Genomic DNA, 27,482 nt, shown 5'->3' on the forward strand with positions numbered 1-27,482 from the left:
AATCTTGGGAAATCCATTAGTAACTACTTACTGTACTATTAAAATACATAATAAGAAAAAAATAATAAGATTTATTAACATTAACTTAACAACTTCACAATTAGACCATCATCATTACAATACTTATGGAGGTTACCTAGCAACCAAAACAAAGAATTATTTATTACAGAATTATTTCGACTTAGTACACTTTTGAATCCATCACAAACATTATTATTGAGACAATAATTCAAAGTTAACCCATACATTTTATCACTGTTAGCTAGTACTCTAACTATATACAATAACTTGTAATGTACTTTTGTCTGTCTGTTATATTCTTCTATGGCGCTAGGGAGGTCTTTTAGAAGTTTTTCTAGTAGTTGTTCACTCATGTTTTCGGTGAAATGATCATGACAAGATAGTATGAAGAGCAAATGCAATAGATTTGTTGTGAGTTCCAGTTTTGGTAACATTTGAAGGATTTTTTGAAGATGTTCTGGTCTGAAACAAAATTTGTTTTACATTATAAAAATAACTAGGTACACCACTTTGTCAGCTTAGGATTAGTTATCCATACTTAATATTATTATAAATGCGAAAGTGTGTCCGTCTGTCTGTCTGCTAGCTTTTCACAGCCAACAGTTTAACCGATTTTGATGAGATTTGGTATAGAGGTAGCTTACATCCCGCAAACTGACATATAGACAACTTTTTAGCCCAGAAAATCAGTTCCCAATTTTAAGGATTTAAAAAAAATCTAAATCCACGCGGACGAAGTCGCGGGCATCATCTAGTCTATAATATATACCTGGATTGCTTACTTTTAACACCTTCTTTGGTAGGGTTGGATTCCCGGCATTCGTTTAAAAAAAAATCTGAATTTCTGGTCTGGTGGGAGGTTATGGCTGTGACTAGTTACCACCCTACCGGCAAAGCTGTGCCGTCAAACGATTTAGCGTTTCGGTACGATGACGTGTAGAAACCAATAAGTTATGGATTTAATAAAAACTGCCATATCCCTTCTAGGTTAATCTGCTTCCACTTTAGATTGCATCATCACTTACCACCTGGTGAGATTGCAGCCAAGGGTAACTTGTATATCTGAATAAAAAAAAAATACTTACTTTAGTTGATCCTTCATCTGTGATGTAAAGTGTAGCAATGCATACAAAGCTGCATCTTGCAGGTCTTCATTGGTGTGGACGTCACTCAGTTTGGACAACGCACCTTGAGCTGCGAGGATGCTGCACACTTTGTTGCCCGAACCTGCCAAGTTACCCAGTGTCCATGCACATGTTACCTGAAATTTAAAATTAATAACTTATTGCCAAATTAAAACCATAACTATCATAGCTAATATTATTGAAAGTATTTGTTGGTTGGTCTTCACAACAGAGCAAATGGATTGATGTTATTTATAAATTTCTGGTCTGGGCTGGTAGAAGGCTTCGGCCGTGGCTAGTTACCACCCTCCCGGCAAGTCCCTGCCACCAAGCGATTTAGCGTTTTGCCATGCGCGTACGATGCCATGTAGAAACCCTTGGGTATAATAAAAACTGCCCTCCCCTTTCCAGGTTAGCCCGCTTCCATCTTAGACTGCATCATCACTTACCACCAAGTGAGATTGCAGTCAAGGGCTAACTTGTATATATATCTGAAAAAAAAGTGACATAGGCAATTTTCCTACCCAGAAAATCAAATAGTTTCCACAGGATTTTTGAAAACCTAAATCAGCCAGTATAGTAAAATTGTCAGACTGAAAATATAATTCTCTTGAAGTACCTAGTGATCTAGTTATTTTTATAATATCTACAAGCTATACTTACTGCCAAGTCAACAGTTAGGTTGTCTAAAGCAGCCACCAAGTATGAACCAGCCGCCTTGGCAACCGTGGAACAAGCTTTGACATCTCCTAATGCCAAGTTACAGCAACACCCAGCCGCCAAGCACTGTTTGTCTACATTTAAACCTGGAAATGGGTTGATAAAAAATATCAATATTAAAAAACTGGCCAAGTGCATTTTGGATTGCACACAAAATTTTTTACCATCATACAAAAAATAACTCTTTAATTTTTTTGTCACAAATTCAGTTTTCTGATTTTCGCTTTACTTGTGCTATAAAACATTGCTACCTGGAAAACATGATTCTTAGTCAACGGGAATCACCCTACAGGTATTGATTCTCTTGACCAGTCTTGATGACACAACAGACAGACAACTTATATATTATCATAGATAAATAATATAGTTATCCTAATAAGGATTCCTTTTTTCTCTAGAGATTCATAAAACACGAGAACATAAAAATGAGCAAATTATATTACCTGTCAATTCCCTAACCAGGCCTCTCAAAGCACCGTGTTCATTCAGGAACACTTCGATATGTTTGGTGTCACTCATTAGACCATTCTTCAAAGTTCTCAGATCTGTTACTGTGATGGCAGATTTTGTTTTTAGTTTACTGGCTATACTGGCTATATCTTCTGATGTTATACTGAAAGTCAATCAATAATTCATCACTGCTGACAAGACTGCGCTCAAATACCAACCACATTCTGAACATGTTTGGCAGTATGATGGACTCACCAATGCTTGAACACACTGTTCAATTGTAAATGTCAAATTTTTGAACTGTCTTTCAAAAAGTTACTAACATTGGCTTTAAGAATTTAAGTTGTATTTCTGGTAATAATAAACTGAGCTCTAGTTGCTCCTGATAAAGATTATTTATTTTATTATTGAATGTGGTTACGTATCCTTAATAGTTCAACATTTTATCTGATAAAGTGAGCAATATTATCACCATGATCAACCCATCTCTAACACACTATAATTGATCATGGCTCTCCCTTGGCTCTCCTCTGTTAATAAGGCCTCATTCGCAAGAGAGCTTTTTTAACATCCGTTAAAAAAGCGTTTCAAATAGAACATTTAAGTATGTGTTCACATGTCAACGCTTTTTTAACGCGCACTTTGTATGTTCAGCGCAACGCCGGGTTTTAACGCAACGCTTTTTTAACGCTCGTGCGAATAGAGTTTGGCTATACACTGGCCTAATGAGGGTTGGCAGACTCACACATCTTTGAGAAACTTTTTATGCTGTAATAGCTAAGGCCGGCGAAGTCTTCTGGCGAAAACTTGACCATTCGTTTCTTGTCGGCTCTTCTCAATAGACTCTGCATCCCAAACTATTAAAGAGTCTTGTGACCTATGATAGGTAGAGTAAGCCTAAATTAAATTGAGTTTGAGTTATACCTACCTTGTTTCTTTTAGAGAACGTCTCGAATCACTTTCCTCATCCCTGTGCATGCGTCGGCTAAGTTTTATTAGATTACGAGTGCTCTCTCTTATAAAACTCACTGGCTCCACTTCCATTTTAATTTTACCTGCAATATTTTAAGATTGCTAACAAAAATAAATGATTTCATTATTATTTAATTTCATGTTTTGAGGTTATTTTCTTTGTTTTCAAAACAAAACTGACATATTACGAAGTTTTTTTTTTCCTTCTGGCTTTACACAGATCAGCTATTATGAAGTTTGACGTTTCAAAAAATAGTGATGTGAATGCAAAATTTACTCGACTAGAATATTATAAAAATTAGATTTCACAAAATATTACTGTAGTAAAAATAATTAGTTTGCCACGAAATAAAATAATCATAATAAGAAGAATAATAATTATTTTATTAATAATATTATAAGATGCTGTTTATCATTTCATGAGAAAAATAAGTGTGACAGTGACTAACTACTAACGAGTAATCAGGAGTAATTGATTCATTACTATTGGGGAATAAATACTTCTATTCATTTTTAAGGGGAAATCCAATTTAGAGACGAGTCAGGTTGATCGTATTGGATTGTAGTGTCCGATCTTGATAATTAACACGGAACGCCAGAAGGGTGTGAGACTTAAGATGGATCACTGCAATAACATTGATCTCGGTCTATCGGCCTCTTTCACGGGGCTGCCTCCCTGTCATTAATTGAGTAATCGTTGCTTGTTAACCGTGTTAAGGAGAGTACACACTGTCATTCACTTTATAGCTTTTGTTTAGAAATTAATGTTTGTTGGACTTTATACAATAGTATCCAATGAATCAATTGCTCGTTAGTAGTCTGTCACACATATTTTTCTCATGAATTTTTATTTTATTTTTCTTATTTTATAAAGTAAATAAGTATGTTTGTAAATCTTCAAAGTTAGATAACTAAACCATGTGGGGTATCATATGAAAGGACTTTACCTGGACATTCTAAAACAGATATTTATTTGTTTTTATGCGTAATGGTTTTTGATTTATCGTGCAAAATGTCTAAAAAACGCTCGAGTATGGAACCCTCGGTGCAGGAGTCTGACTCGCACGTGGCTGGCTTATTAACTAGAAGATGCCCGCGACTTCGTCCGCATAGAAGTATGTTTTGGAGATCCCGTGGGAACTGTTTGGTTTTCCGGGATAAAAAGTTGTCTACGTCAACAATATGAACGCGGATGGGTATTTAGAAATCCCGTGGGAACTCTTTGATTTTCCGGGATAAAAGTAGCCTATGTCCATCCCCGGGATATAAGCCTGTACCAAACGTCAGAATCGGTTAAACTGTTGGGCCGTGAAAAGATACCAGACAGACAGACAGAGAGACAGACAGACAGACACACTTTCGCATTTATAATATTAGTATGGATGATAATAATAATAATTGTAAGTTTCCTGTAAGAATTGATGTTTGATTGCATTATGTTTTTATAATTAATATTCAAATCGAGCCGATAAATCCATTCTATAAATTATCTTACCTACGTGTGATTCATGTTGGTCTTTTTTCTACTTAAATAAAAAATATAGGTATGTACCTACTAACTTTAAAGCGGTCCACAATAATTGGTAGTGTAAACTAGGCCTTTACCAACAAATTAAGAGGTAAATGGGTTGCTCCCCCAAATTCATTAATCAAGTTAGTGAGCTCTGCTTTGGTATCTGTATAACTTACTTATCTCGTAATGTTTTATTTTTTGCGACGAATTTAACAACTTGTAACTCTAAATTTGTAAGATGGGTTGATAATGATGGTTGAATTTAGCCCCGAAGTGAGTGTTTTGCTACACTTCAAGGCTAAATTCAACCATCATTATCAACCCATCGCTGACTCACAACTGAAAAATAGTCTTAGAATGAAAAGGCTTTAGCCATAGTCTACCACGTTGCCAGAGTACGGATTGGTAGACTTTATGGACAACTCTCAGGTATGCAGCAGGTTTCCTCACAATGTTTTAAAATGTATATTATGATGTATTAATTATACTTAATTTACTTAAGCATTGCTTATTGCACATAACTCCGAAAAGTTGCGTGTCCAAGATCGAACCTCTAACTTCTCGAATTGAAGGCCGACGTCTTAATCACTAGGCTACCACCACTATTCAGTTCATACTAAAAACTGCAAAACCAGTAGGATTCGAATCTGCATCTCTCCGGTGTCTCCTTGTCCTGGTGCCTTGACCGATAGGCAATGGTCTTTAAGTTTACCTACCGATCGATGATATTATAAAATTCTAATTTTTACGTGTTTTGTTTGTATCAGGCTTTATAATGTCGTCCTATGACAGGCTTTTGCACTGCAGCTTGGTGATATTAATAAGAGGTACCTATTAATTATTTAAAGAAAATCATGTTTACTTTCTTTCCTCTTTTTAATCCTTGATCTGTTTTAAAAAGGTTAAACTTACTCAGATATGTGTGTTAAAATTTGACGATATCTACTGGATAATTTAATGAAAGAGAATGCAACATCAAACCCGTTTATTCACATACATTACTCACTTACATATATTACCATGATATTATATTATTAACTGGTAAATATACAAGGCGTGCAAAAGACGAGAGAAAACCAGGATAGATTCTTAGCCTAGATTATAATATTTACAATGTAGTATAACATTTATGAGAAAGTTCTACCCTATCCATTACGCAACGTTATAAAAGATTTTAGTTATATATTTTAGTAGATCGTTCATCATACTATTATTGATAATAATTTAGTTTTATATTTACAAAATCAAACATTTTATAATCATCAGGCCAAATTTTCATCAACTGAAAATAATATTTTTAGATGGAAATAAAAAGAAATTTAACACAAAAAAATTCAAAATAAGTAAAGCACAACATTCTGTAAATTGGCAGCGTAAAATAAGTGTAGGTTTTGCAGAATCTTTGCAATGGAATAAGACTTAAGGATCTGTTGTGGTACCTATGCTAGAATTGTGAGTATTGTGACTTAGTAAGATAAAAATATTTTAATATTATTTACTTGCAAATTTCTGGTTAAAATTAGCCTATCATAATAGTCAATAAATAAATAGTTCACATTAAGAAATTTTTAGTGTAGATAGGTACTGTGCTTATTTAAAATTGTTATTGTATGTAAAAATACTTAAAAATCTTACTGATTACTGTTACCTATTAGAAAATATCTGGTCCGAAATAACAGTTATAAAATATTGAAATATTTTTGTGTTTATTATAGAATGTAATAACGTTGAATAGTTTTTGAACATATACTTTTTTAAGTCAAGTAATAATATTGAGTCTTAAAAGGCTATAGCGTATGTGTTAGGTCATAGGTGTAATGTAAAGTGAATAATTATAACGAGTATCACATTGATTTGAGTAATTTTCAATCTATGTATTTAAATTTGTGATAGTATTATTATGATAGAGAGTTACACTATAAAAAAAAATTAATTCTTATAGGTACCAAACACCTACTAACTATATTTGAACTAGCTTAAACTGTAAGAAATAACAAAAACTTGGTGATAGTGCATAGGCGCGATCACCAAATGTCCGACTCAGATGTCATGTAAATCGAAAATAAATATGATAACCAATGATACCACACAGAAAATTTGAGGAAGAACTAAAATAACAAGTAACTTGGAAGAAAATAGATTTGATATGTTTTATGTAACAACGTTTATTTATAATGATAAATATTTTATATCCTTATTCTATTCTAAAGCGCATATCAATTTTATCCATTTAATAATTTTACTTATTAGAATGTGAGAGAAGGAAATAATATCACATACATGTTCTTCACCGTAGTTCCTCTCGCCCTGGCTCAAATGCTGCGCCTTGTATATTATTTATTTTTTATTATTTACTAAATATTATACAATATGATGAATTATACATTATACATATAATATAAACATTCGATACTCACGTTATATACAATGTCACTATGTGTCTTTTGCTTTATATGTACAATTATATCCTTAATTATGTACAAAAGACCTTACCTTAATACTAAATTATATGTCTGATACTCACAAAATTCGTTAAAACCTTATTTTTAGTTCGTCATATTCGCATTCGTTGGCGTAAGACTGAAAATATTGATTTTATATAAATAGGTAATATATTTTATTATTACGAGATCCGTCAGTGATCATTGATCAGCTTCATTTAGGCTCCATAGATATGTTGTTAGTATAAAAACTAAAACAAATACTAAATTACTTAGTTACCTACTTATATGACTTGGTAACTATAAAAAAATAGTGCATCACGGTACATGCGTATGACTTAAGCAGTCCAATGCTGCATGGCGTGAGCTAGCGACTGAGCGAAGCGAGCGCGCTTTACGCCGTGAAATAACAAACTTATGCTGAGATCTATTGAGTGTATTTTGACTTTGCTCAGACTTAAGGCAGAGTTAGAACGAGACGGATTTATATAAGGGATATACACTTGCCTCGTTTCAGCTTTAAGTAAAGCCTGCATAAAGTTAAAATATGCTCTAAAGATATCTCAAAACACGAGTATAATAGTAAATATATATTATTTTATAACTCGTGTCCTCGCAGCACTTTTTCGTGACTTAAGTAGTCCATTTTCACGGTGTAAAGGTGGATAATTATTAAGTCACGAATGAAAATAACGAGATCACACAGTGCTAAAAATATGATATGACTAGAACAGAAAATGTAAACATAACATTTTTATGTACTTTAAAATAGTGATATGATAGGTAATTTCAAAATATTTTCTATGACCAGAATCATAGCATAGTAGCGCCCGATGATTGAATTTTTAATTAAGGTCCAAACACATTACTGAGTTGTAGTGTCTCGCAGTGAAAGAAGGCAATTATAAATTTTATATAACGACATGATTACTGATGTGTTATTCTCGATCGAATTTTGGCCACGGTTGCTGGTCAACGGAGAGAGACTAGCCAACTACGTACTTATATTTTATAGTGCACAAGGTGTGCACAAACAAAGTTGCGCTCTATTCTCTCACTCTCATAGTCCGATGGGACGGCAATCCGGCACGACCGGAAAGAGGTCAGACACAGAACCAATGGTTTCACGTACCTATGATTCAAGGCACGGAGGTGTAACACGCAACTTATGAACTCGGACTCAAAAGAGTTCAATACCTAAATAATATTATACTTACCTACCATAATTTTTTTTCCGGACTACTATCGAGAATTTCTTAACGGAATAACTTTTTTCGACTTGATCCGGGATTCGAACCCAGGAACTCGTGATTCGCAATCCGAATAAGCTAGCCATTAGAACCGGGATACTTGCAACACTATAGTTACAACACACTACAACAAAGTAATGTATTTGCACCTTTAGTCAAAACGTGTTTAGTTGCATTAGAAAGTTTTAAAAACTGGAACTTTCAAATTGCCTTTTCAGACTACAATGGGCTTTCGTTCCTTTAGTTTGCAAGAGCAGCTTTTCTTTTTAAAGCAATTATTGTTTCTAGTGACGACCACGTCGGTTAGCGACTTGGAGGCCTCTCGTTGCTATAAGCCCTCCCGCTTCTCGTTCATTGGACGCGTCCTCTTGTCCTCGCGATTTATCTTCACGCTGTTGCACTTTGCACCTTGAAATAATAAGAAAAAGCTTTAAAAAACTATGCTTTGCCAAAATCAACAACACATCCGATTATTCTATCGATATAAATATAAATCGATAATTTCCTAAGTTCCAAAATTAATACTATCGATAGTATTGGCACAAATTACGCCATTGATATTCGATAATACTATTGATTACGAGTAAGGTTAATTTGGTATGAAGTCTATCAATTAGTCGATAGTCGATTTTTCATAGTAATATTTTGTCCTAAGTCGATTTTTCTACAACACTAGTGTGCCGTAATCGCAATGCAAATTGCATTGCCCGCTGATTCGTTCGTTACTCCTAGGTTACTCCTTACTATTTGTGGCTTACTCGGTATCTAACACTGAATGATAGTTCAGAATATGAGCCATTGAAGGTACTGCACATCCCTGCTGTGCCTACACATGGGATTCAAATCTTTTTTTCCCTCTCTAGACGTCTCAATTTTATTTCTACCTACCCACTAACATCTACTATACCTACCTACCTACCTTACCTACCTACTATAAGATAAATACTATTCTATTCAATTGTCAAAGCGGTCAATGAATATGCACTATGGTCCGAATGAATAATTAAGGGGGACAATTATTGCATAATAGGATACCTTCACTATCCTTTTTTTCGTTTTTATCTTTAACTTTTTCGATGTTATCCTTTTTCTCATCCTTTTTGTTATCTCCGTCTTTCGCTAGGACGGTTTGACCGTTCGTGAGTCGGTTGAACTCCGCTGGGTCAGTTTGAGTTTCTTTATCGGCACACGGTGGTTCTGGAAACAGGTTCATGAAATTAGTTTAATATTTCTTCTGTCAGACGGAGGGACGAAAGTAATTTAATCGAATTTAAGTTCTCTTTTAGAAATCGAGCCCTGAAAACCATCGTAAAAAGGGTTGAAGGGCATTGAAGGGACAATTATTTATTAGTAATGTTATGTAGGTATAGTTCGCCGAAGTTTGAAGTGGCAGTGGGCAGGCCATGCCTGTCGTAAATTTGGTGGTCATTGGAGCCGGAAAGTCTTTTAGTGGAGACCGCAAGCATAGTGTGGACGCCCTCCAGCACGATGGACCGACGATATAAAGCGGCTGGCGGGAAGTGGCTGGATGAGGAAAGCTGAGGAGCTGTGGTGGCAGTCTTTAGCGAAAGCCTATGTCCACAGGCTGATAATGATGATGATGAATGCTATGCATCAACAACTTACTCTTGTTGGTAGCAGGGGGCGGCAGTGCGAGGGAGGCGGGCGGTTTCCGGCTGTAGCGCACGGGCATGATGCTCTGTCGCACGTTACGCTCCGGCCGGATCAGGATTATGTACAGCTGACAACAACAACACGTATTTAAAAAATCGACTGCTTTTTCAAAAAAAAGAAAAAAAAAACGTTTAAAAATGGCACCATACAGCAGCTATATTGAATTTTTAAAAACAAAATATTCAATATAGCTTTTCAAAGAATTCTTACGATACTCCAGACGTCCAAGTCAGGGGGGGGGGGGGGAGGGTAGTCGTTACTATGGGGGGGTGTATGATGCTACCTCAACTACTAGAGGGTTGGGATATTTAATGGCTCTCTCAAAATAGCTTTTGGAAAGCTGTTTGAATTAGTAAGCTATAGTTGGGAGTTGGAGGTCTCTATAGAGGTCCACATTGTGGACGTACCACGGGGAGCCCGTGGCAATGCGCATTAAATTGTCATGCAAGTGCAAAGCGTAAGTACCTTAGGTGAGAAGAGGCAGACAAGTGTAACGCTGGCGCTGAGCGAGATGGTGACGGCCATGCTGGTGATGCGCAGCGGCACGTGGCTCGCCGTGCCGAAGTACAGCGGCACGAAGGCGAGCCAGATCACGCACGTCGTGTACATTGTGAAACCTGCACAGAGGATGACAGTTTTTTATATCTAGAACTCCTTCCAAAGTCTTGAAGATTCTACATTTTTATTTTTTACTACATGATGTCCGCGACTTCATCCGCGTAGTTTTAAGATTTTTAAAAATCTCGTGGGAACTTTAATTTTCCGGGATAAAAAGTTGCCTATGTCAATACTGGACGCAAGCTACCTCTGAACCAAATTTTATATAAATCGGTTAAACGGATGGACTATTACAATCCCGTGGGAACTCTTTCATTTTCCGGGGTAAAAAGTTACCGCCCTACCGGCAAAGCCGTGCGCCAAGCGATTTGGCGTTCCGGTATGATGCCGCGTAGAAACCAAAGGAGTATGGGTTTAATGGAAACTGCCATACCCCTTCCAGGTTAACTCGCTTCCATCTTAGACTGCATCATCACTTACCACCAGGTTAGATTGTAGTCAAAGGCTAACTTGTATCTGAATAGAATAAAAATGATTGTATAATAGTTCATCCACCTGTGTATCTACCAATACTGCGCTTTTACCGTCGTGAGCTCACCATTCCAGTACCCAATGCTTATTAGTTCTTCGAGCCTTCTTTTAAAGATTACGTTGAGCCATATCTTTGAATTCATCACCATCATCATCTGCATCATAAAACTGCATCCATTGTCCGACATGGGTCTCTTGTAGGCACTTCCACACGCCTCGGTCTTAAGTGACCTGAATCCAGCGACTGCCTGCCACTCGTTTGATGTCGCCTGACCACCAAGTCCTTCCAAGGTCTTCCTCAAATCTTTGAAATAGCTCTGTCAAATTCCAGCTCTACAATTTTCAAAGTCCAAGTTAGGTTCTTTCTCCCTGGAATAAGCCTGGGATCCCAGACGAGCTAAAGAAGTGTCTCTCATAGAATAGGTATATCTAAGGTTCCCCCCATCAATCTTTGCTGAGGCCATAAAAACTTCCAATTGTTTTTGCATAATGTTGTACCCATTAATTCAGGAACCAGCGTCCATTTCTGACAAACTTAGGCGATTAAAAATTTAGCATAAATTTGGAGAACGCTCCAGAAAGTTTACGAGCGAAAGCCTATATTACAATACAATGACTCCCGAGGCGTTCATTTTGGACAAGTTTGTTTTGATATATTAGAGAACTTGTGAGGAATGGCACATCGATGTGATAAGACAATATTAATGATATAACGTTGTTACCTTTAGGTAAAAGCTGTCATAGGCATTTCAGGGGGCTTTGAGTTATGTGCAATTAAATTTTACTTGAGGGCCAAGTGGTCTAGTTGTGACAACGCATATTATCACTCGATAACGTTGACCCAAGTCGGGAACTGGACCGACTTCAGAGGTCCGAATTTGGCCTTTTCGTTTCTTCCGTTCTTCGGAAGCCGTAGGTCCAGGTTATTATCGCTAACATTTGATTGACTGTAAATTAACCTAAGAGTCGAAATCTCGTTCTCTTAGCCGAGTTGTATGCATGTATCACAAGATAACTCCTGCCATTATAGAATTAATGGAAAGGGTCACGGCTCTCAGTAATGTGGAATACGACTAAAGAGAGAGAAAAATATTACTTGCTTTTAATGGCAAGAAAACCGGCATACCAAAGAGTTCTCCACAATGTTCTCAAAAGTGGATGATGTCTGCTATTTCGCAACTGGCCAAGGTGAAGGATTATAGGCTAAATCGAAAAGGAAAAGTCCTTTTCATTCTGAAAGAACATCCGTGCTCAGTAGGGGGACGCCGATAGATTGAGATGATGTATATGTGCTAGGTCTAGCACTTGCAAGTAGATAATATCCCACCAAAAACATTTCATGTAAAAAGGTAGCCAAGACTCACAAGTTCATAATGTTTTCACTGTTAAAAAGTTATGAGATCTCTAGTAGAGCCAAGCCCCTAGCTGAGCTTAGATTTGTGCTGGCCATGGGAGCTATCCCAAGTCCAAAGTAATATAGCTCTTAAATGTTCTTGACTGTATCAAATTTATAACAATAAATAACAAATCACTCTACTTACAAGCTCTGATTCTACAAACCCTATATCTTGGTAAAAAAAGTACGGCTTGGCCGTTTACAGTTCGTGGATTTTTTATCTGAAATGACATCTAAGCCCGGAATAGCTTCTGCGACCATCACAAAGTACAATACAAATTAGTAATTGTCGAACAAACTATTCCTTAAGGCCTTAAAATATGTTATGTCATGTAATAGTTTTACGAACATTAAATTTCATTTCTTTTTGGCAGGTGCCCTAGATTTTTTTGGATCTATTTTTTTGTAGGTACATCATTTTCATGGCCCACTCTCTATCGTTACCTCTTTTTTTAAAAGCTTTTATTCAACTTGGAATGTACTCGTATGTAAATATGTTTCTTCGGGTGGAATCTTGCGACTCAATTTTGAAGCAGATATACCAAATTTCAGTCGTTTAGGACTTCAGGAAACACAGATACTTGGTACGTTTGATAAATCTGCCACGGACATCATATCCTGAAAACTTTAGAATTCGAGCAACAGATTTTACAGATATGCATCTCATATACGAGGGGATGAAGGGGGACCCGATTTCTTAATTTATCTGTTGTTCATAATTGTTGAAATTCCTACTTAATGTCAAATTTCAGTCTTCTAGAACTTCAGAAAGTACCCTAGAATTTGTGACTAGAGGTTTTGAATGTCGATAAATCTGAAACTATAAAAGCTAGACAATTGATACTCAGTGCGTTTGATGAATCTGCCAAGGACATCATATCCTGAAAATATCAGCATTCTAGCGATAGAATTTACAGATTTGCTTCCCCCATACAGAGGCGTAGAGGGGTGAAATTTCCAATTTCTTAATTTTCCTGTAGTTTGTATGCAATTTCTAGTCTACATACCAAATTTCAGTCTTCTAGGACTTCGGGAAATACCCTAGAATTAGAGACTAGAAGTTTTGACTGTCAATAAATCTGAAACTATAAAAGCTAGACAATTGATACTCAATGCGTTTAATAAATCTGCCAAGGACATCTTATCCTGAAAATATCAGCATTCTAGCGACAGAATTTACAGATTTGCTTTTCTCATAAGAGGCGTAGAGGGGGGAAATTTCCAAAGTATTAATTTTCCTGTAGTTTGTATGCAATTTGTAGTCTACATACCAAATTTCAGTCTTCTAGGACTTCGGGAAGTGCCCTAGAATTACAGACTAGAAGTTTGACTGTCAATAAATCTGAAACTATAAAAGCTAGACAATTGATACTCAGTGCGTTTAATAAGTCTGCCAAGGACATCTTATCCTGAAAATATCAGCATTCTAGCAACAGAATTTACAGATTTGCTTTTCTCATAAGAGGCGTAGAGGGGGGGGAATTTCCAAAGTCTTAATTTTCCTGTAGTTTGTATGCAATTTCTAGTCTACATACCAAATTTCAGTCTTCTAGATCTTCGGGAAGTGCCCTAGAATTACAGACTAGAAGTTTGACTGTCAATAAATCTGAAACTATAAAAGCTAGACAATTGATACTCAGTGCGTTTAATAAGTCTGCCAAGGACATCTTATCCTGAAAATATCAGCATTCTAGCGACAGAATTTACAGATTTACTTTTCTCATAAGAGGCGTAGAGGGGGGGAATTTCCGAAGTCTTAATTTTCCTGTAGTTTGTATGCAATTTCTAGTCTACATACCAAATTTCAGTCTTCTAGAACTTCGGGAAGTACCTTAGAGGTTTTGATGATCATCAGTGAGGGACGAAATCGGCGTATTTTAGGTATCAATAAATCTGTAACCATAAAAGCTAGATATTTGATATTTGGTATATTTGGTAAATTTGCTGAGGACACCTTATACTGAAAATTTCAGCTTTCTAGCGTCATCCAGACCGAAGTTATGACGGGTCGAAAATACGGCGAAACACTTCGAGAAAAAGGTACGTAGCGCCCCGGCCGCCGTGTTTGGCTCGTCTTGGCGGGGGCACTGCCGTGCCCCCTGATAGGTAATATTCGTTAGAAATTCTACAAATAACTTGAGCAAAGCTGAAAACTTGTAATAAGATAGTTTTAAAATATAATCGAAAAATGGCCAGATAAAGTACCCGGATAACTTTTATTAAAAGTTGAAATGAGACAACGCAAAAAATTCCAGCGCAGTTGCAAAGTAAGTTGGAATCGAGTTGGATTTATTGGAAGCGTCATATTTTTCCATCGTTTTCAATTCATCTGCAGACCCAATTAACGTTCCATTATTACTGTAGGTTTTCATTTAAATCAGAAGATATTTTTTTGAACTCTAGCTTTTATATTTTAAGTTTTTTCCTACTTATTCTTTTATTTAGAAACCTATATGTCTGAGAGTTCCCCATGATGCTCTCAAAGATGCTCTGAAGACCCATCATGCTCAAATATAGCGGGTCGGAGATGGGTTGGGATAGTTGTAGAAATTACGAAATCCCAAAATGTCTCTGTTTAGAATCGAATCCTGGAGCTTCCATTCCTCAAACCGTACCTCAAACATGTACAATGTACCTATATCCTAAAACAAATTTTCATTTATTTTTAATAAATTAAATATAATATATATAATATAATTTGCATAATAGTTTTTGATTTATCGTGCAAAATGTCGAAAAAATACCCGTGTACGGAACCTTCGGTGCGCGAGTCTGACTCGCACTTAGCCGGTTTTTTAATAAAATCTGAGCGCTCATCACCTTGCCAGGGAGGTTGTCGAAAATAATATTGACTGTTTCGCCCATTTAGTTTAATTAAACTACTTAGTATTCCAATACGTTTGCTCCACCTTGTTAAAGGTAGTAGTGGTGTTCAACTGAATAATTGGAATGTTCCAACTACAAGTATGCTGTTGATTACTGCCACGTACATAATAACGTAAGGTATTCGAACATGATCTAGGTAAGTAAGTTGATAGTTTACAGTGGAATGTGAACAATGGAATATAGCACAATGTAAGTAGGCGATTATTCGAAACTGGAGTTTGTAATGAGTCGATATGCACGGACTTTGGGTTGTTATCACACTATGTGTGTGTGTGTGTGTGTATGTTTGTTACTCCTTCACGCAAAAACTACTGGACGGATTTGGCTGAAATTTGGAATGGAGATAGATACTATCCTGGATTAGCACATAGGCTACTTTTTATCCCGGAAAATCAAAGAGTTCCCACGGGATTTTGAAAAACCTAAATCCACGCGGGCGAAGTCGCGGGCATCGGCTAGTGTTTACTAAGTACGGGTAGAAAATGAATGCTCAATCATCATCATTATTATCAACCGATAGACGTCCACGGCTGGACATAGGTGTCTAGGGCCACACGGCACCTGACTCCGGCGGCTTCCTGCGACTCGTTTAATTTCGTCTGTCTACCTAGTGGGGGTCTTTACGGTTTACTTTGCGAGGTCGCCATTCAAGCACCTTTGGACTTCAACGTCTATAGTTTTTCGAACTAGGTGCCCTGCCCATTGCCACTTCAGCTTCACAGCCCGTGTGCTCAATACCTGTTTTGTACCTGTGTACACCTCAAAATTAGTACAGAGAATAACACAGAAGTACGAAGCAAAAATAATATAATATAGGCAGGCAGGTACAATTTGGGGGCCTTATCGGTACTTACGAGTATAGCGATCTCTTCCAGGCAACCAAAGTGGTGCTAAGTGACTAAGTACTTAGCAACTCAAAATGTTGATAATTCAAAATCATCGTATTTATCATGGTAAGTAACATCTATTTACATTATATTATGTCGTTCAATCACACAAATATTATAAAGGAGAAAGTTTGTATGTGTGTGTGTGTGTGTGTGTGTATGTTTGTAACTCCTTCACGCAAAAACTACTGGACGGATTGGGCTGTTTAGAATGGAGATAGATTATACCCTGGATTAGCACATAGGCTACTTTTTATCCCAGAAAATCAAAGAGTTCCCACGAGAGTTTTAAAAAAACCTACATCCACGCGAACGAAGTCGCGGGCATTAGCTAGTCAGGAAATAAGCCTAAAATCTTCAGTAAGTACCAAACAAATATTTACCTCGAAAGGCTTACAAAATGAGCATTTGCAAAATAGACATTTTCAGTCATTTCTGATTTCCTGGCCTCTAATGGCCCGATCAAAGGCTACCTTTGTGCACCACAGGTCCCTAAGGTCAACAAATCCTGTTTCCAAAGCATATTGATTATCGTCAAACACAATGCATCGCTGGACCCGTAATATACTGTTCTATACAATGGCTCGCAGACAATAGCCTCCTGGAGTGTACTGTGGATATTGATCATCGTTACTATCCTATGCATGAAATACTGGTAAGAGGTAATGAATATTGGTAAGAGGTTTGGCGTATTCCATACAATACAATTTGATGACCTGCCTTCTTCAACGATTCTTTTAACTGGTGATTGTGAGCTCAGAATCTCCGGTTGTGTTTTCTACTTTATTTTTGTTTTAACCGGATTTCGACCAGAACAATATCTGACAGCAATTCGATAGGACCGGAGAGAGCAGCAAAGCATTGTAGCCAATAATGAGCGAGCGTCAACCAATCAGAGGTGATTGCGGTCGTGATATTGTAGCTGTATTTCTACCGAAGTCCATCTGCTGATATCTAGAGTAGTTAATCCCACTTTGGTAGATCTTAGCATCAGATGATTTCATTCCATTGGCTCTCGAAGAACTGTTTGCAATATCTATATTTTTTTAGGCGAGGTCCAGGACCTGTTTTTCCGCAGCAGAATATGCTAGCCATTAAAAAAAAATTCATACTTAATTCAAAATATTTTTATTCAATTAGACTTTTACAAGTTCTTTTGGATCGTCAAAAGCATCGACAACTGGTTCGGAATGCCTTTCCTATCGAAAAGAATCAGCAAGAAACTCGGCGGTTGCTCTTTTCAAAGATTTAGAAAGAAAGATTTGATATACAATATTATGCCATGTATAAAAGCAATTGAAGTCCCGAGCATTGCTGGAGCGAATTGCAGGTCAAATCCATGCTCTTTTATCATTTACATAATCTTCGATTGTATTAAGCTTTTCTCAGGAGCATATTTTTTTTGAACTTGTGTAAAGATAAGTCCAAATTAGAGTCCAGATCGAAGAGGTAGTCAACGAAGATGGAGAAAATTTGACACATCTGTATGCTTGCTCTCATTGAAGACTTCAATTATTTTCCTGGTGTGTACACCGTAGGTAGAATCTACTTTTCGGCATAGATTTTAGTCTAATCTAGACTTTTTGACTCTCAAATTTGCGCTTGCTACGTCTTACCGATATTTTTCTGCGTACAATGCGCCCATTTATCTGCTGATTGGGGTGGCCAGGAAGTTACATAAGCTGTAGTGTTCATTTTTCACGGGCGGACAGCGTCTAGGACAGAAAAAACTTTACCTATATGCTACAAGCTTGTCAGCTTACCTATATGCTTGCTCTCGTTGAAGGCCTCAGGTATCTTCCTGGTGAGGATGGCATAGACCGTGCACACCACGATGAGCACGATGGGGTAGAAGAACGCGATCATGTACGACGCGTCCACGTAAGAGTCGCACACCAACATGTTATCTTCACGCGTGGGGTGGTGGAACATCGCCCGGGCAGGCGCCACGATCATCCACACCACCACTATTAGCACCTGAGGACAATCATATATCAATCATTATTAGAACTAGGTCTTGTTTGCTAAATACATCCGCATACTGAGTACGGGACCATCAGAACGACAAAAATTGGACCCTCGGAATTGAAACTCCCCCCTTTTTTCATGACCAACCCATTACCGGCCCACTACTGAGCACGGGTCTCTTCTCGGAGTGACAATGGTTTAGGCAATAGTCTGCCACGCAGGCCCAATGCGGATTGGCAGACTTCACACACCTTTAAGTACATGGAGAATTCTCAGGCATGCTGGTTTCCTCACCATGTTTTCAGCACTAAAGCAAGTGCTATTTAATTGCTTAAAATGCACGTAATTGAATAGTTAGAGGTGCGTGCCCGGGATCGAACCCCCGTCTTCCGATTGGTAGCCGGACGTTCTAACCAATAAGCAGCTTTTTTATGCTTAGCTTCTAACATGAAATGAATTGATGAATGAATTACATGAAATAATTGAAGAAGTTAGCTGCCGACTTTATCTAGGTTTTCCAAGACCTAAAGCACTTACCATTTATTTTATTAGCATTATCATAAATAACTTTGAAATCTTCCTGTCCCACGCGTCTAACTTTAAAATCCTTCGCGAAGTTTCCATATTTTCACAACTTCTATGTAAGTATATTTTACTTTTCATGCATGGTTATTTCACATTTTCCAAGAAAATTTCATTATGTCTTGTTTAAATTTTAATATAAAACATCGCTGGAAATGGTTGAATGAGGTTAGTTGCGATACTGGGGGCAAAACGAGTCAACTTTGCGACTCGGAGGAAACTTTCGTTTGTTATAAAATTTTGAAGTTCGTTTTCGTGACTTTTTGGAGTATGAAAGAACTTCAAGTAACCTACTCTACTCTTATTCTCAGACATTGCACTCAGTCTTATTATCCATACTTCCATACTATATATCATTATAAACTAGCTGGAGCCCGCGACTTCGTCCCCGTGGATTGTTTTTAAAAATCTCGTGGGAACTCTTTGATTTTCCGGGATAAAAAGGAGCCTATGTTACTCTCCAGTTCTTTAACCATACCCGCGCAAAAATCACTTCGAACCCATGCTCTGTTCCAATGTGATTGAAGGACAAACCAACAAACCAATAAATCAACAAACATACATATCCTTTCGCATTTATAATATGGGTTGTGTTGTGAAAGTGTGTCTGTCTGTCTGCTTGCTTTTCACAGCCTATCCGTATAACCGATTTAGACGGAAAGTACAGAGATACTTCGTAACCCGGGAAAGGACATAAAAGCATACTTTTGATCCCGCGAAATCAATGAGTTGCCACGGGATTTTTAAAAACCCATCCATTCAATTAATTTATACTTTTTATCTATCTAGGATCACCGCTTTATTTAATATTGCTTTAATTGCTTAAATAGCTCCGTTAAAGATAATTTTAAGAGCCATGGTACATACAAATTTGCAATTAATAAATAATCTAGTAAATTAAAAAAAAGGAAGTAGAGCGTGACCGATATCGAACCCCAGACCCCCGAATAAGGAGGTCAAAGTCTTAAACATTAGGCTATCCCATTTATCATTGACTAGAGGATGCCCGCGGCGTCGCCCGCGTGGATTTCAGCTTTTTTTAAATCCCGTAGGAACTTTTTGATTTTTCGGGATAAAAAGTAGCCTATGTCCTTCCCCGGGATGTATCCCAAGTCTGTACTAAATTTCATTAAAATCGGTTCACCGGTTGGGCCGTGAAAACGTAGCAGACAGACAGACAGACATACTTTCGCATTTATAATATTAAGTATGGATTAATGGTTTTCAATATAAAACACACCTAAGCGAAATGCCTCGTATTCAATCATCCCCTTTAATCTAATATAATATTTTAATCGGGATAAAAAAGCGTAGGTGTTGGAGGAGATTCATTATTATTAATGACGTGAAGGTTACATTTCATTAATATCTGGAGCGACCATGCGGAAAGATTAATGGCGTTCCGAAAACCTACTCATAAGTATGATGTGATAGGGGTTTGTCAGCTTGTACCTACGCCTATCATCTCCTATATTAGCTCGAAAGTTGTGATTATCACTGCGAAATATAATAAACTAGTGATGCTGCCCGTGACTTCGTCCGCGTGGATATGATATGTTTAAAAATCCCTCGAGGACCGTGGTTTTTTACGGGATAAAAAGTTGCCTATGTGTTAGTCCAAGATTATTGTAGTGTCTTTAATAATATAGTCAATTTTCATTCCTTTTAGCAAATCTGCCCAGTATTTTTGCGTGAAAGAGCAACAAACAGGCTGACTAGACACCGTAATAGGCTTGCGACTCCTACGCTCCGCCTCAGGAAGGTCCAAAAGTCATTTGTGGGAATAGGTATAATCTTTTATAATAAAATTCCTCAGCCAATTTTGGACTTGCCTTTACACAGGTTCAAAAAATCTATTAAAAATATGCTCCTGAGAAAAGCATATTATACTATCGAAGATTATGTAAATGATAAAAAAGCGTGGATTTGACCTGCAATTCGCTCCAGCAATGAGCAGGACTTCAATTGCTTTTATACATGGCATAATATTGTATATCAAATCTTTGAAAAGAGCAACCGCCGAGTTTCTTGCTGGTTCTTCTCGGTAGGAAAGGCATTCCGAACCAGTGGTAGATGCTTTTGACGATTCAAAAGAACTTGTAAAAGTCTAATTGAATAAAAATATTTTGAATTTGAATTTGAATTTGAAAACAAACATACATACAGACACATAAAAAAATTCACGAGATTTTTTTAGTCCACGCGGACGAAGACGCGGGAATTTTCTGAAATCCCCACGAAAGAAAAGCCGCAGGTGGTCACTAATTTAAATACTGACTGACGTACTGGCTGGATCTGTCAATACACAGCTACGTATCGGGCTGAAATTTGTTTTCCACGCGGACGAAGTCGCGGGAATAAGCTAGTAACACAACAAAGTGAAACCAACATCACGTAAAACATCAGAGTTACAAAGGTTCAAAAGAAAAGTATAAAGAAAGACAGAAATTTAATCTCCCCGCGACTGTCGTGCGAGCAGCGGGGATGCATAAAACATACCCTTCACTACAACTGGTCACTGAGGACTACTATTCAATTTATATGTTTCTTCCCTTACAATTTTGTTAAGGAAAAATTTTCACGACATTCCTAGCTCCTACGTTAATAACTGAATAAAAAATCTCGAAGTAAAAATTTTCATAAATATTTCCCTAAAAATATTTAAATAGAAAATTTCTGACTATTATTATTATCTTTGCTGTTTACTATATTTTTAACCCCCCACCCAAAAAGAGGGGTGTTATAGGTTTGAGGTGTGTATCTGTGTATCTGTCTGTGGCATCGCAGCTCCTAAACTAATGAACCGATTTTAATTCAAGTAGTTTTTTTTTTGTTTGAAAGGTGGTTTGATCGAAAATGTTCTTAGCTATAATCCAAGAAAATCGGTTGAGCCGTTTGAAAGTTATCAGCTCTTTTCTAGTTACTGTAACCTTCACTTGTCGGGGCTATTAAATTTTTAATTTACACTTGTTGCTGTTTAGATATATTCCTTTGTCATTCATGTAATTAATACAATTATTGTAAACCTATTGCACACCATTACAATAGCACACAATGTGACCTAAAACTTTTGTACCACCTAATAAATTGTGAAACGTGTATTTGCAATGAATAAATTATAACTATAATTACTATTAACTTACTATTAACAAAAAATAACTATTAAAAATTAAAAAGTGTTATTTCTTGTACAGAACCCTTCGTGTGCGAGTCCGACTCGCACTTGGCCGGTTTTTTTCCAGATTTACTGTGATTGATGGGGTTTGGTGTATGTTCTTAGTAACGGTAAAAAAAAGCTTTCTTTAAAGCTTAATAATTTACAGCCTTACCTTACGTAATTTGCAAAATAATATTATGTAGTAAGTTAGTAAGAATCATGATCAACCCATTTCCGCCCCACTACAGCTGAGTACGGGTCTCCTCCGAGAATGAGAAGGGTTTAGGCCATAGTCTGCCACGCTGGCCCAATGCGGATTGGCAGACTTCACACACCTTTGAGAACATGGAGAACTCTCAGGCATGCAGGTTTCCTCACGATATTTTCCTTCACCGTTAAAGCAAAATTGCTTAAAACCCACATAACTGAAAAGTTAGTGGTGCGTGCCCGGAATCGAACCCCCGACCTTCGATAAGAAGGCGGACGTTCTAACCACTAGGCTATCACAGCTTGTTGTAAGTTAGTAAGAATACCACCAATAAAAATACAGTGAAAAATAAACAGAAAACTCACCCTGCGGCGACACTGTTATATTTTACGTGCGATTGAAGATTCCGCTCAGAACATGTTTTATGCATTCCCAACTCTTTGCCTTACAATTTGCGACCTCGAGCGCTTTGCAAAGTGCAACCCCTAAGGGCCAGAGCATAATATTACGGTTACTGTTAAAGTTTGATCACCAAAATAAAAGCAAAAAGAGTTGCAGTCAGTCAAATTTTGGATCAGAATTTTCTTTCATATGATACCCCACTTGGTATAGTTATCTCACTTTGAAAATCAGAAATACTAATTATTTGTTCATGAACACATTTTAATTTTTTTAAATCATGAAACCACAAATTCCCGGTTTTCAGATTTTTCCCTTTACTTGTGCTATAACACCTACCTTACCTGCCAAATTTCTATTCTAGGGCAACAGGAAGTACCATATAGGTTTTCTTGACAAACACGACAGACGGACAGACAGACAACAAAGTGATCCGTTATAAAGGTTCTGTTTTTCCTTTTGAGGTACGAAAAAGATTAATGGAAAGAGGACATGCCATACAACAATGAGAAATACCATACAGAGGGACTGAGGACTTATTAAAGTAAACCTTAGTATCTACAGAGACTTCCTTCAGTTTAACTTGTAAGTTGTTAACACAATAGACCGTTAACACACCGTGGTAACATTAAGCTGATTAAGTTACAAGTGTTAAGTGTACATCCGATTTACGAGTTCGTCGTAAACTTAACACTTAACAACTTAACGACCGCACTGTCGTTATAACTGGAGATTAGATGGCTTAAGTTAACTTTGCCTTTGAGATCAGAATAGGAATAGTAATTATATAGATCCCATGGAAACTGTTCGATCTTCCGGGATAAAAAGTTGCCTATTTCGATTACAGGGACGCAAGCTACTTCGGTACCAAATTTCATACAAATCGGTTAAGTGGATGGGTCTTTAGGAATCCCGCGGGAACTCTTTGATTTTCCGGGACAAAAAGTAGCCTATGTCCGTCCCCGGGATATAAGCTAACCCTCTACCAAATTTCGTCAGAATCGGTTACACTGTTGGGCCGTGAAAAGGTAGCAGACAGACAGACAGATAGACAGACACACTTTCGCATTTATAATATTAAGTATGGATTAAGTTTAACTCTATATTTCGATAGCACTATGAATATTACTTCTAAGGGCAAATCGTTATGCCCCGGAAAAACAACCACTAAAATTTCAGCGTGTATGCGTGTGTGTGTGTGTGCGTGCGTGTATTAATGCACTGTCGTAACTAGGCCACATTCCCTCAATTATTTATTTTCCTCACGAATCCTCATTGGTACATATAGCCTGTAATGGACATTTAATTAGCCCATGAGTGCAGCGATTCCAAGCCGTTGCATTAACTGCATTATTGTTTGTCGAACCGTAAGCCAGGGATTAAATTAAACTCAATATTGATACAGCAATAATTATTTACTTTTCGCAATTAAATATCACTGTGCAAATTAATCTGGATACAGCGTCTTTTATTTGAACAATTTAAGTGGGTATTTAAATCCACTTAACCTTAATGTAACCACCTTGTTCAAAGGCGTAGATTACATAAAAAATATAAATTAAGTTTTTTGAAAATGTTTTTAACATTTAATGAGAGAATTAATAAAATTTCAAGTGGTGCATCGACGTGCCGCAAAGCAATTTAGCATTTCGGTATAATGCCACGTAAAAGCCTAATAGAGTTATGGCCATCATTATTATGCCACAAAGTAGTTACAGGGACGCAAGCTACTTCGGTACCAAACATACAAATCGGTAAGTGGATGGGTCTTTAGGAATCCCGCGGGAACTCTTTGATTTTCCGGGATAAAAACTAGCGTATGTTCGTCCCCGGGATATAAGCTAACACTGCACCCAATTTCGTCAGAATCTGTTATGTTACACTGTTTGCCCGTGAAAAGGTAGCAGACAGACAGACAGACAGACGGACAGACAGACAGATACACTTTCGCATTTATAATATTATAAGTATATAAGTATGGATGGCGAACCAAAGAGTGAACTAACCTGTATAGATACCAGAGCGGAGCAGATCGCAAGCTGAGAGCTGGGCGAGATGAGGATGGGTCGCTTGGCGGAGTGCTTGCTCGCATTGAAGATGCGAGAGATCCTGTTGGTTTTCGTCAAGAGAGCTGCGTAGACCACCGTAAAGCAAAATCCGGTGCCGAACCTGCCGAAAGAAATTAGGTAAAAGTATCCATACAATCCATTTTTCCATCATCATTATCCTACAGTAGGCAAACTCCAAAGGCAAACAAGTTTTAGCAGAAACGAGTAAGTGATTAGAACTTTACCAAGGTTATCAATAAATTGATCAAGTTTATAGCGCAAGCCATTAGCAAGCTGGAGTGGCAGTGACCAGATGTTTCGTAGAACAGCCTTTGAAGGTCCCAAAGCACTTAGGACTTGGAGAGTCTTAAGGCGGAGACCAGTAGATACGAGTAAGTATAATGGTGAACGCACTCTGTTCTGGTAAGATGAACCGATGCCACAGAGGCTGGATGAGAAATGCTGAGGACGTTCATTAGAAACGGTAACATCCAAAAGACTGATAATGATGAAAGATAACCCCAGTTTTACGCTACTAAAAGTCAAAAAGTAAAAGGAGAAGAATATACCTTTGTATAGAACACAAGATATCAGTCGGCCTGAACACCAGTGCGAAGGTAACGAGGTAGCACATTAGGATGCCAGCAAGCAGGACGTAGGATAGCTCCCTCCCACTCGCACGTACTACCGGCGTCGAGCTGTGGCGGACCCATACTCCGCAGACAAACCTATACAAACAAATACAATATCAGGTTTAATATACCCATCATCATCATTATCAACCGACAGATTTCCATTGCTGGACATAGGTCTCTTGTGAGGAGTTTCACATGGCATGGTCTTGCGCCGGCGCCATTCAGTATACCACTCTGTGACTCGTTTGATGTCGTCTGATACTCTATCAGTTTTTCGTGGACTTTTTTTAACTGAGTGCCAACAGTAATAATATTGAATCTGAATTTCAGGTTCTGTATACTTTTGAATGAATGGTGGATGAGGAAGGTGGAGGACCGTGTTTGGTGTAGCGCTCTTGGAAAGGCCTATGTTCAGCAGTGGACGCATAAAGGAATGGAATGGAAAATATTTTTCAAACTTAAACCGATGTATTATGAAATACAAGCTGGTTTTACTTGCTTTTACTTTAGGCTTGCTTTAAAATTAAAGCAACGATAGCGTAGAGTGCTTAATGGGTTTTAATTTTAAACGAGCGTTTCATATCGATAACCCTGCTTTATTTTATAAATCGGTTTAAACCAGGGCACGGAGCCAGGGCCCCTGCTTATTTTATAAATCGGCTTAATTCCAGGCACGGAGCCAGCGGTCGCAGGTAATTAAATGTTGTGCTCAAGCAAGCAATTAATATCGTAAAAGTGAGTCATCGAGACGCTATGTTGAGTGACATTGGGGCAAAAATGTCCCGGTATAACAGTATTATGGGGTTATTCAAGGAGCGGACTAACAAATTTTCTGAAACACCGGCACCACTTCGGCGGTACCTCTGGTGCTGCAAAAGTTCATGCTCAATGTTCAATGAAAAGTGCCCACGGACAAACTTGACACGCTGTCTCTAGTTACTATTAAGAAGAGAAGATAACTTAGCCATACTTACGCGGTAATCAATATGCCAACAGAAGAGAAGGACATAGCACCGATCGCCCACGCCGAGTCGGGCCTCAGATAGGCCTCCGGGATGGGTCTGCAGCGAGTCTTGGTGACGTCTGGCAAAGTGCCCCACGGACAAACTTGACACGCTGTCTCTAGTTCTGGAGAGCGAATCTGTTGGCAAGAGAATAATTAAAATAAAATATAAATAATTAAAATAATAATTTATTACTGTTCTATGATATCTACTATGCACAAAATTCTATAAATACAAATAATACTGTTTAATAAATTATGTTCTTGTCATTAAGTCAACTTATCAGAGGACAAAGTTGCAGCCATTTGTTAGTAGATTAAATTTTAGGGGTTTGAGGTTCAGTAATCTAATAGTACCTATTGCATCGAGTATAACACAACGCAAACCAATCCCGGGAAATCAAATAAACCTCAGTTAATTATGATTAAGGGCGAGTTAGGGTCGATTTATCTTGCCCTTCGGCCACATCCGTTTCCCAACTCCTACACCCACAAGTTCCTATTTGATAAGTTTTGCGTACGTTTGTTAACAATAAATAACAGTAGTCTTAGCATAGGGTTTTACATCTCACCAGCTTTGACAGAAATCGAACGTTGAAATACTTTAGCGTAAAAGTAAAGTGGATCTTAACTTCTTCTACTTCGTTGTAATACTCGTAGTTTATCCAGAACGGTCTTGGTCATCACAAAGCGACGTCTTTGAAGGCAGATGTTACTGACCTTATGATCATCCACCATTTCTTCATGCTGCCTGACACTTTGATACACTCGTATAAGGGACCCATAGTAGGCTTAATTTGGTTGTTTTATCGCATAGGTGACCTTCCTCGCTTTCAGATGCATGTAAAACAAGGCGCTCGAAGGAAACGAAAATTTCGTTGACGTTGAGTTTCGAATCTCGAATTCTTTAAACCTTGGTGAAATGTAAAACTCTTACTAACCATAATGTAAAATGTATTTAGTTTATTATTTATGATGATTATTTAGCTAGCTTAGTTCACACATGCGTCTCCAATCTCGTCTTACAACCGCGCAGAGAGATTCTTCGAGATACGTCGA

General features: G+C 37.6%; 2 protein-coding genes across 3 annotated transcripts in view; both read right to left on the reverse strand.

The window, feature by feature from the left end:
- Positions 1–51: 51 nt before the first annotated feature.
- Positions 52–3,482, reverse strand: LOC123872548. The gene is made up of 5 exons (XM_045916880.1): positions 3,244–3,482; positions 2,309–2,478; positions 1,809–1,951; positions 1,107–1,282; positions 52–483 (listed from the first exon to the last, which is right to left on the reverse strand). Exons 1-5 carry the CDS (start codon positions 3,357–3,359, stop codon positions 81–83), a joined length of 1,008 nt encoding a protein of 335 aa, XP_045772836.1. The 5' UTR covers positions 3,360–3,482; the 3' UTR covers positions 52–80.
- Positions 3,483–5,770: 2,288 nt separating this feature from the next.
- LOC123872540 (metabotropic glutamate receptor 2-like) overlaps positions 5,771–27,482 on the reverse strand; it is a 229,715-nt gene continuing 208,003 nt past the window's right edge. For both annotated transcript variants that reach the window (XM_045916863.1, XM_045916862.1), the window contains 8 exons: positions 26,395–26,561; positions 25,355–25,513; positions 24,744–24,906; positions 18,187–18,400; positions 10,631–10,782; positions 10,118–10,232; positions 9,527–9,688; positions 5,771–8,899 (listed from right to left, as the gene is read on the reverse strand). In XM_045916863.1, the coding sequence (XP_045772819.1) occupies positions 8,820–8,899; positions 9,527–9,688; positions 10,118–10,232; positions 10,631–10,782; positions 18,187–18,400; positions 24,744–24,906; positions 25,355–25,513; positions 26,395–26,561 (1,212 nt within the window). In that variant the 3' untranslated portion in view covers positions 5,771–8,819. The remainder of the gene's footprint in view (positions 8,900–9,526; positions 9,689–10,117; positions 10,233–10,630; positions 10,783–18,186; positions 18,401–24,743; positions 24,907–25,354; positions 25,514–26,394; positions 26,562–27,482) is intronic.

Source organism: Maniola jurtina, chromosome 15 (genome assembly GCF_905333055.1).
Source record: "Maniola jurtina chromosome 15, ilManJurt1.1, whole genome shotgun sequence".
Lineage (NCBI taxonomy): Eukaryota > Metazoa > Arthropoda > Insecta > Lepidoptera > Nymphalidae > Maniola > Maniola jurtina.

Bases quoted from the DNA above. Each gene is read 5' to 3' on its own strand.
- LOC123872548 (XM_045916880.1), bottom strand. From the start codon at position 3,359: ATGGAAGTGGAGCCAGTGAGTTTTATAAGAGAGAGCACTCGTAATCTA. The intron at 2,479-3,243 runs GTAGGTATAACT...ATTGACTTTCAG, and splicing joins CGTTCTCTAAAAGAAACAAG to TATAACATCAGAAGATATAG. The intron at 1,283-1,808 runs GTAAGTATAGCT...TTTAAATTTCAG, and splicing joins ACCTAACTGTTGACTTGGCA to GTAACATGTGCATGGACACT.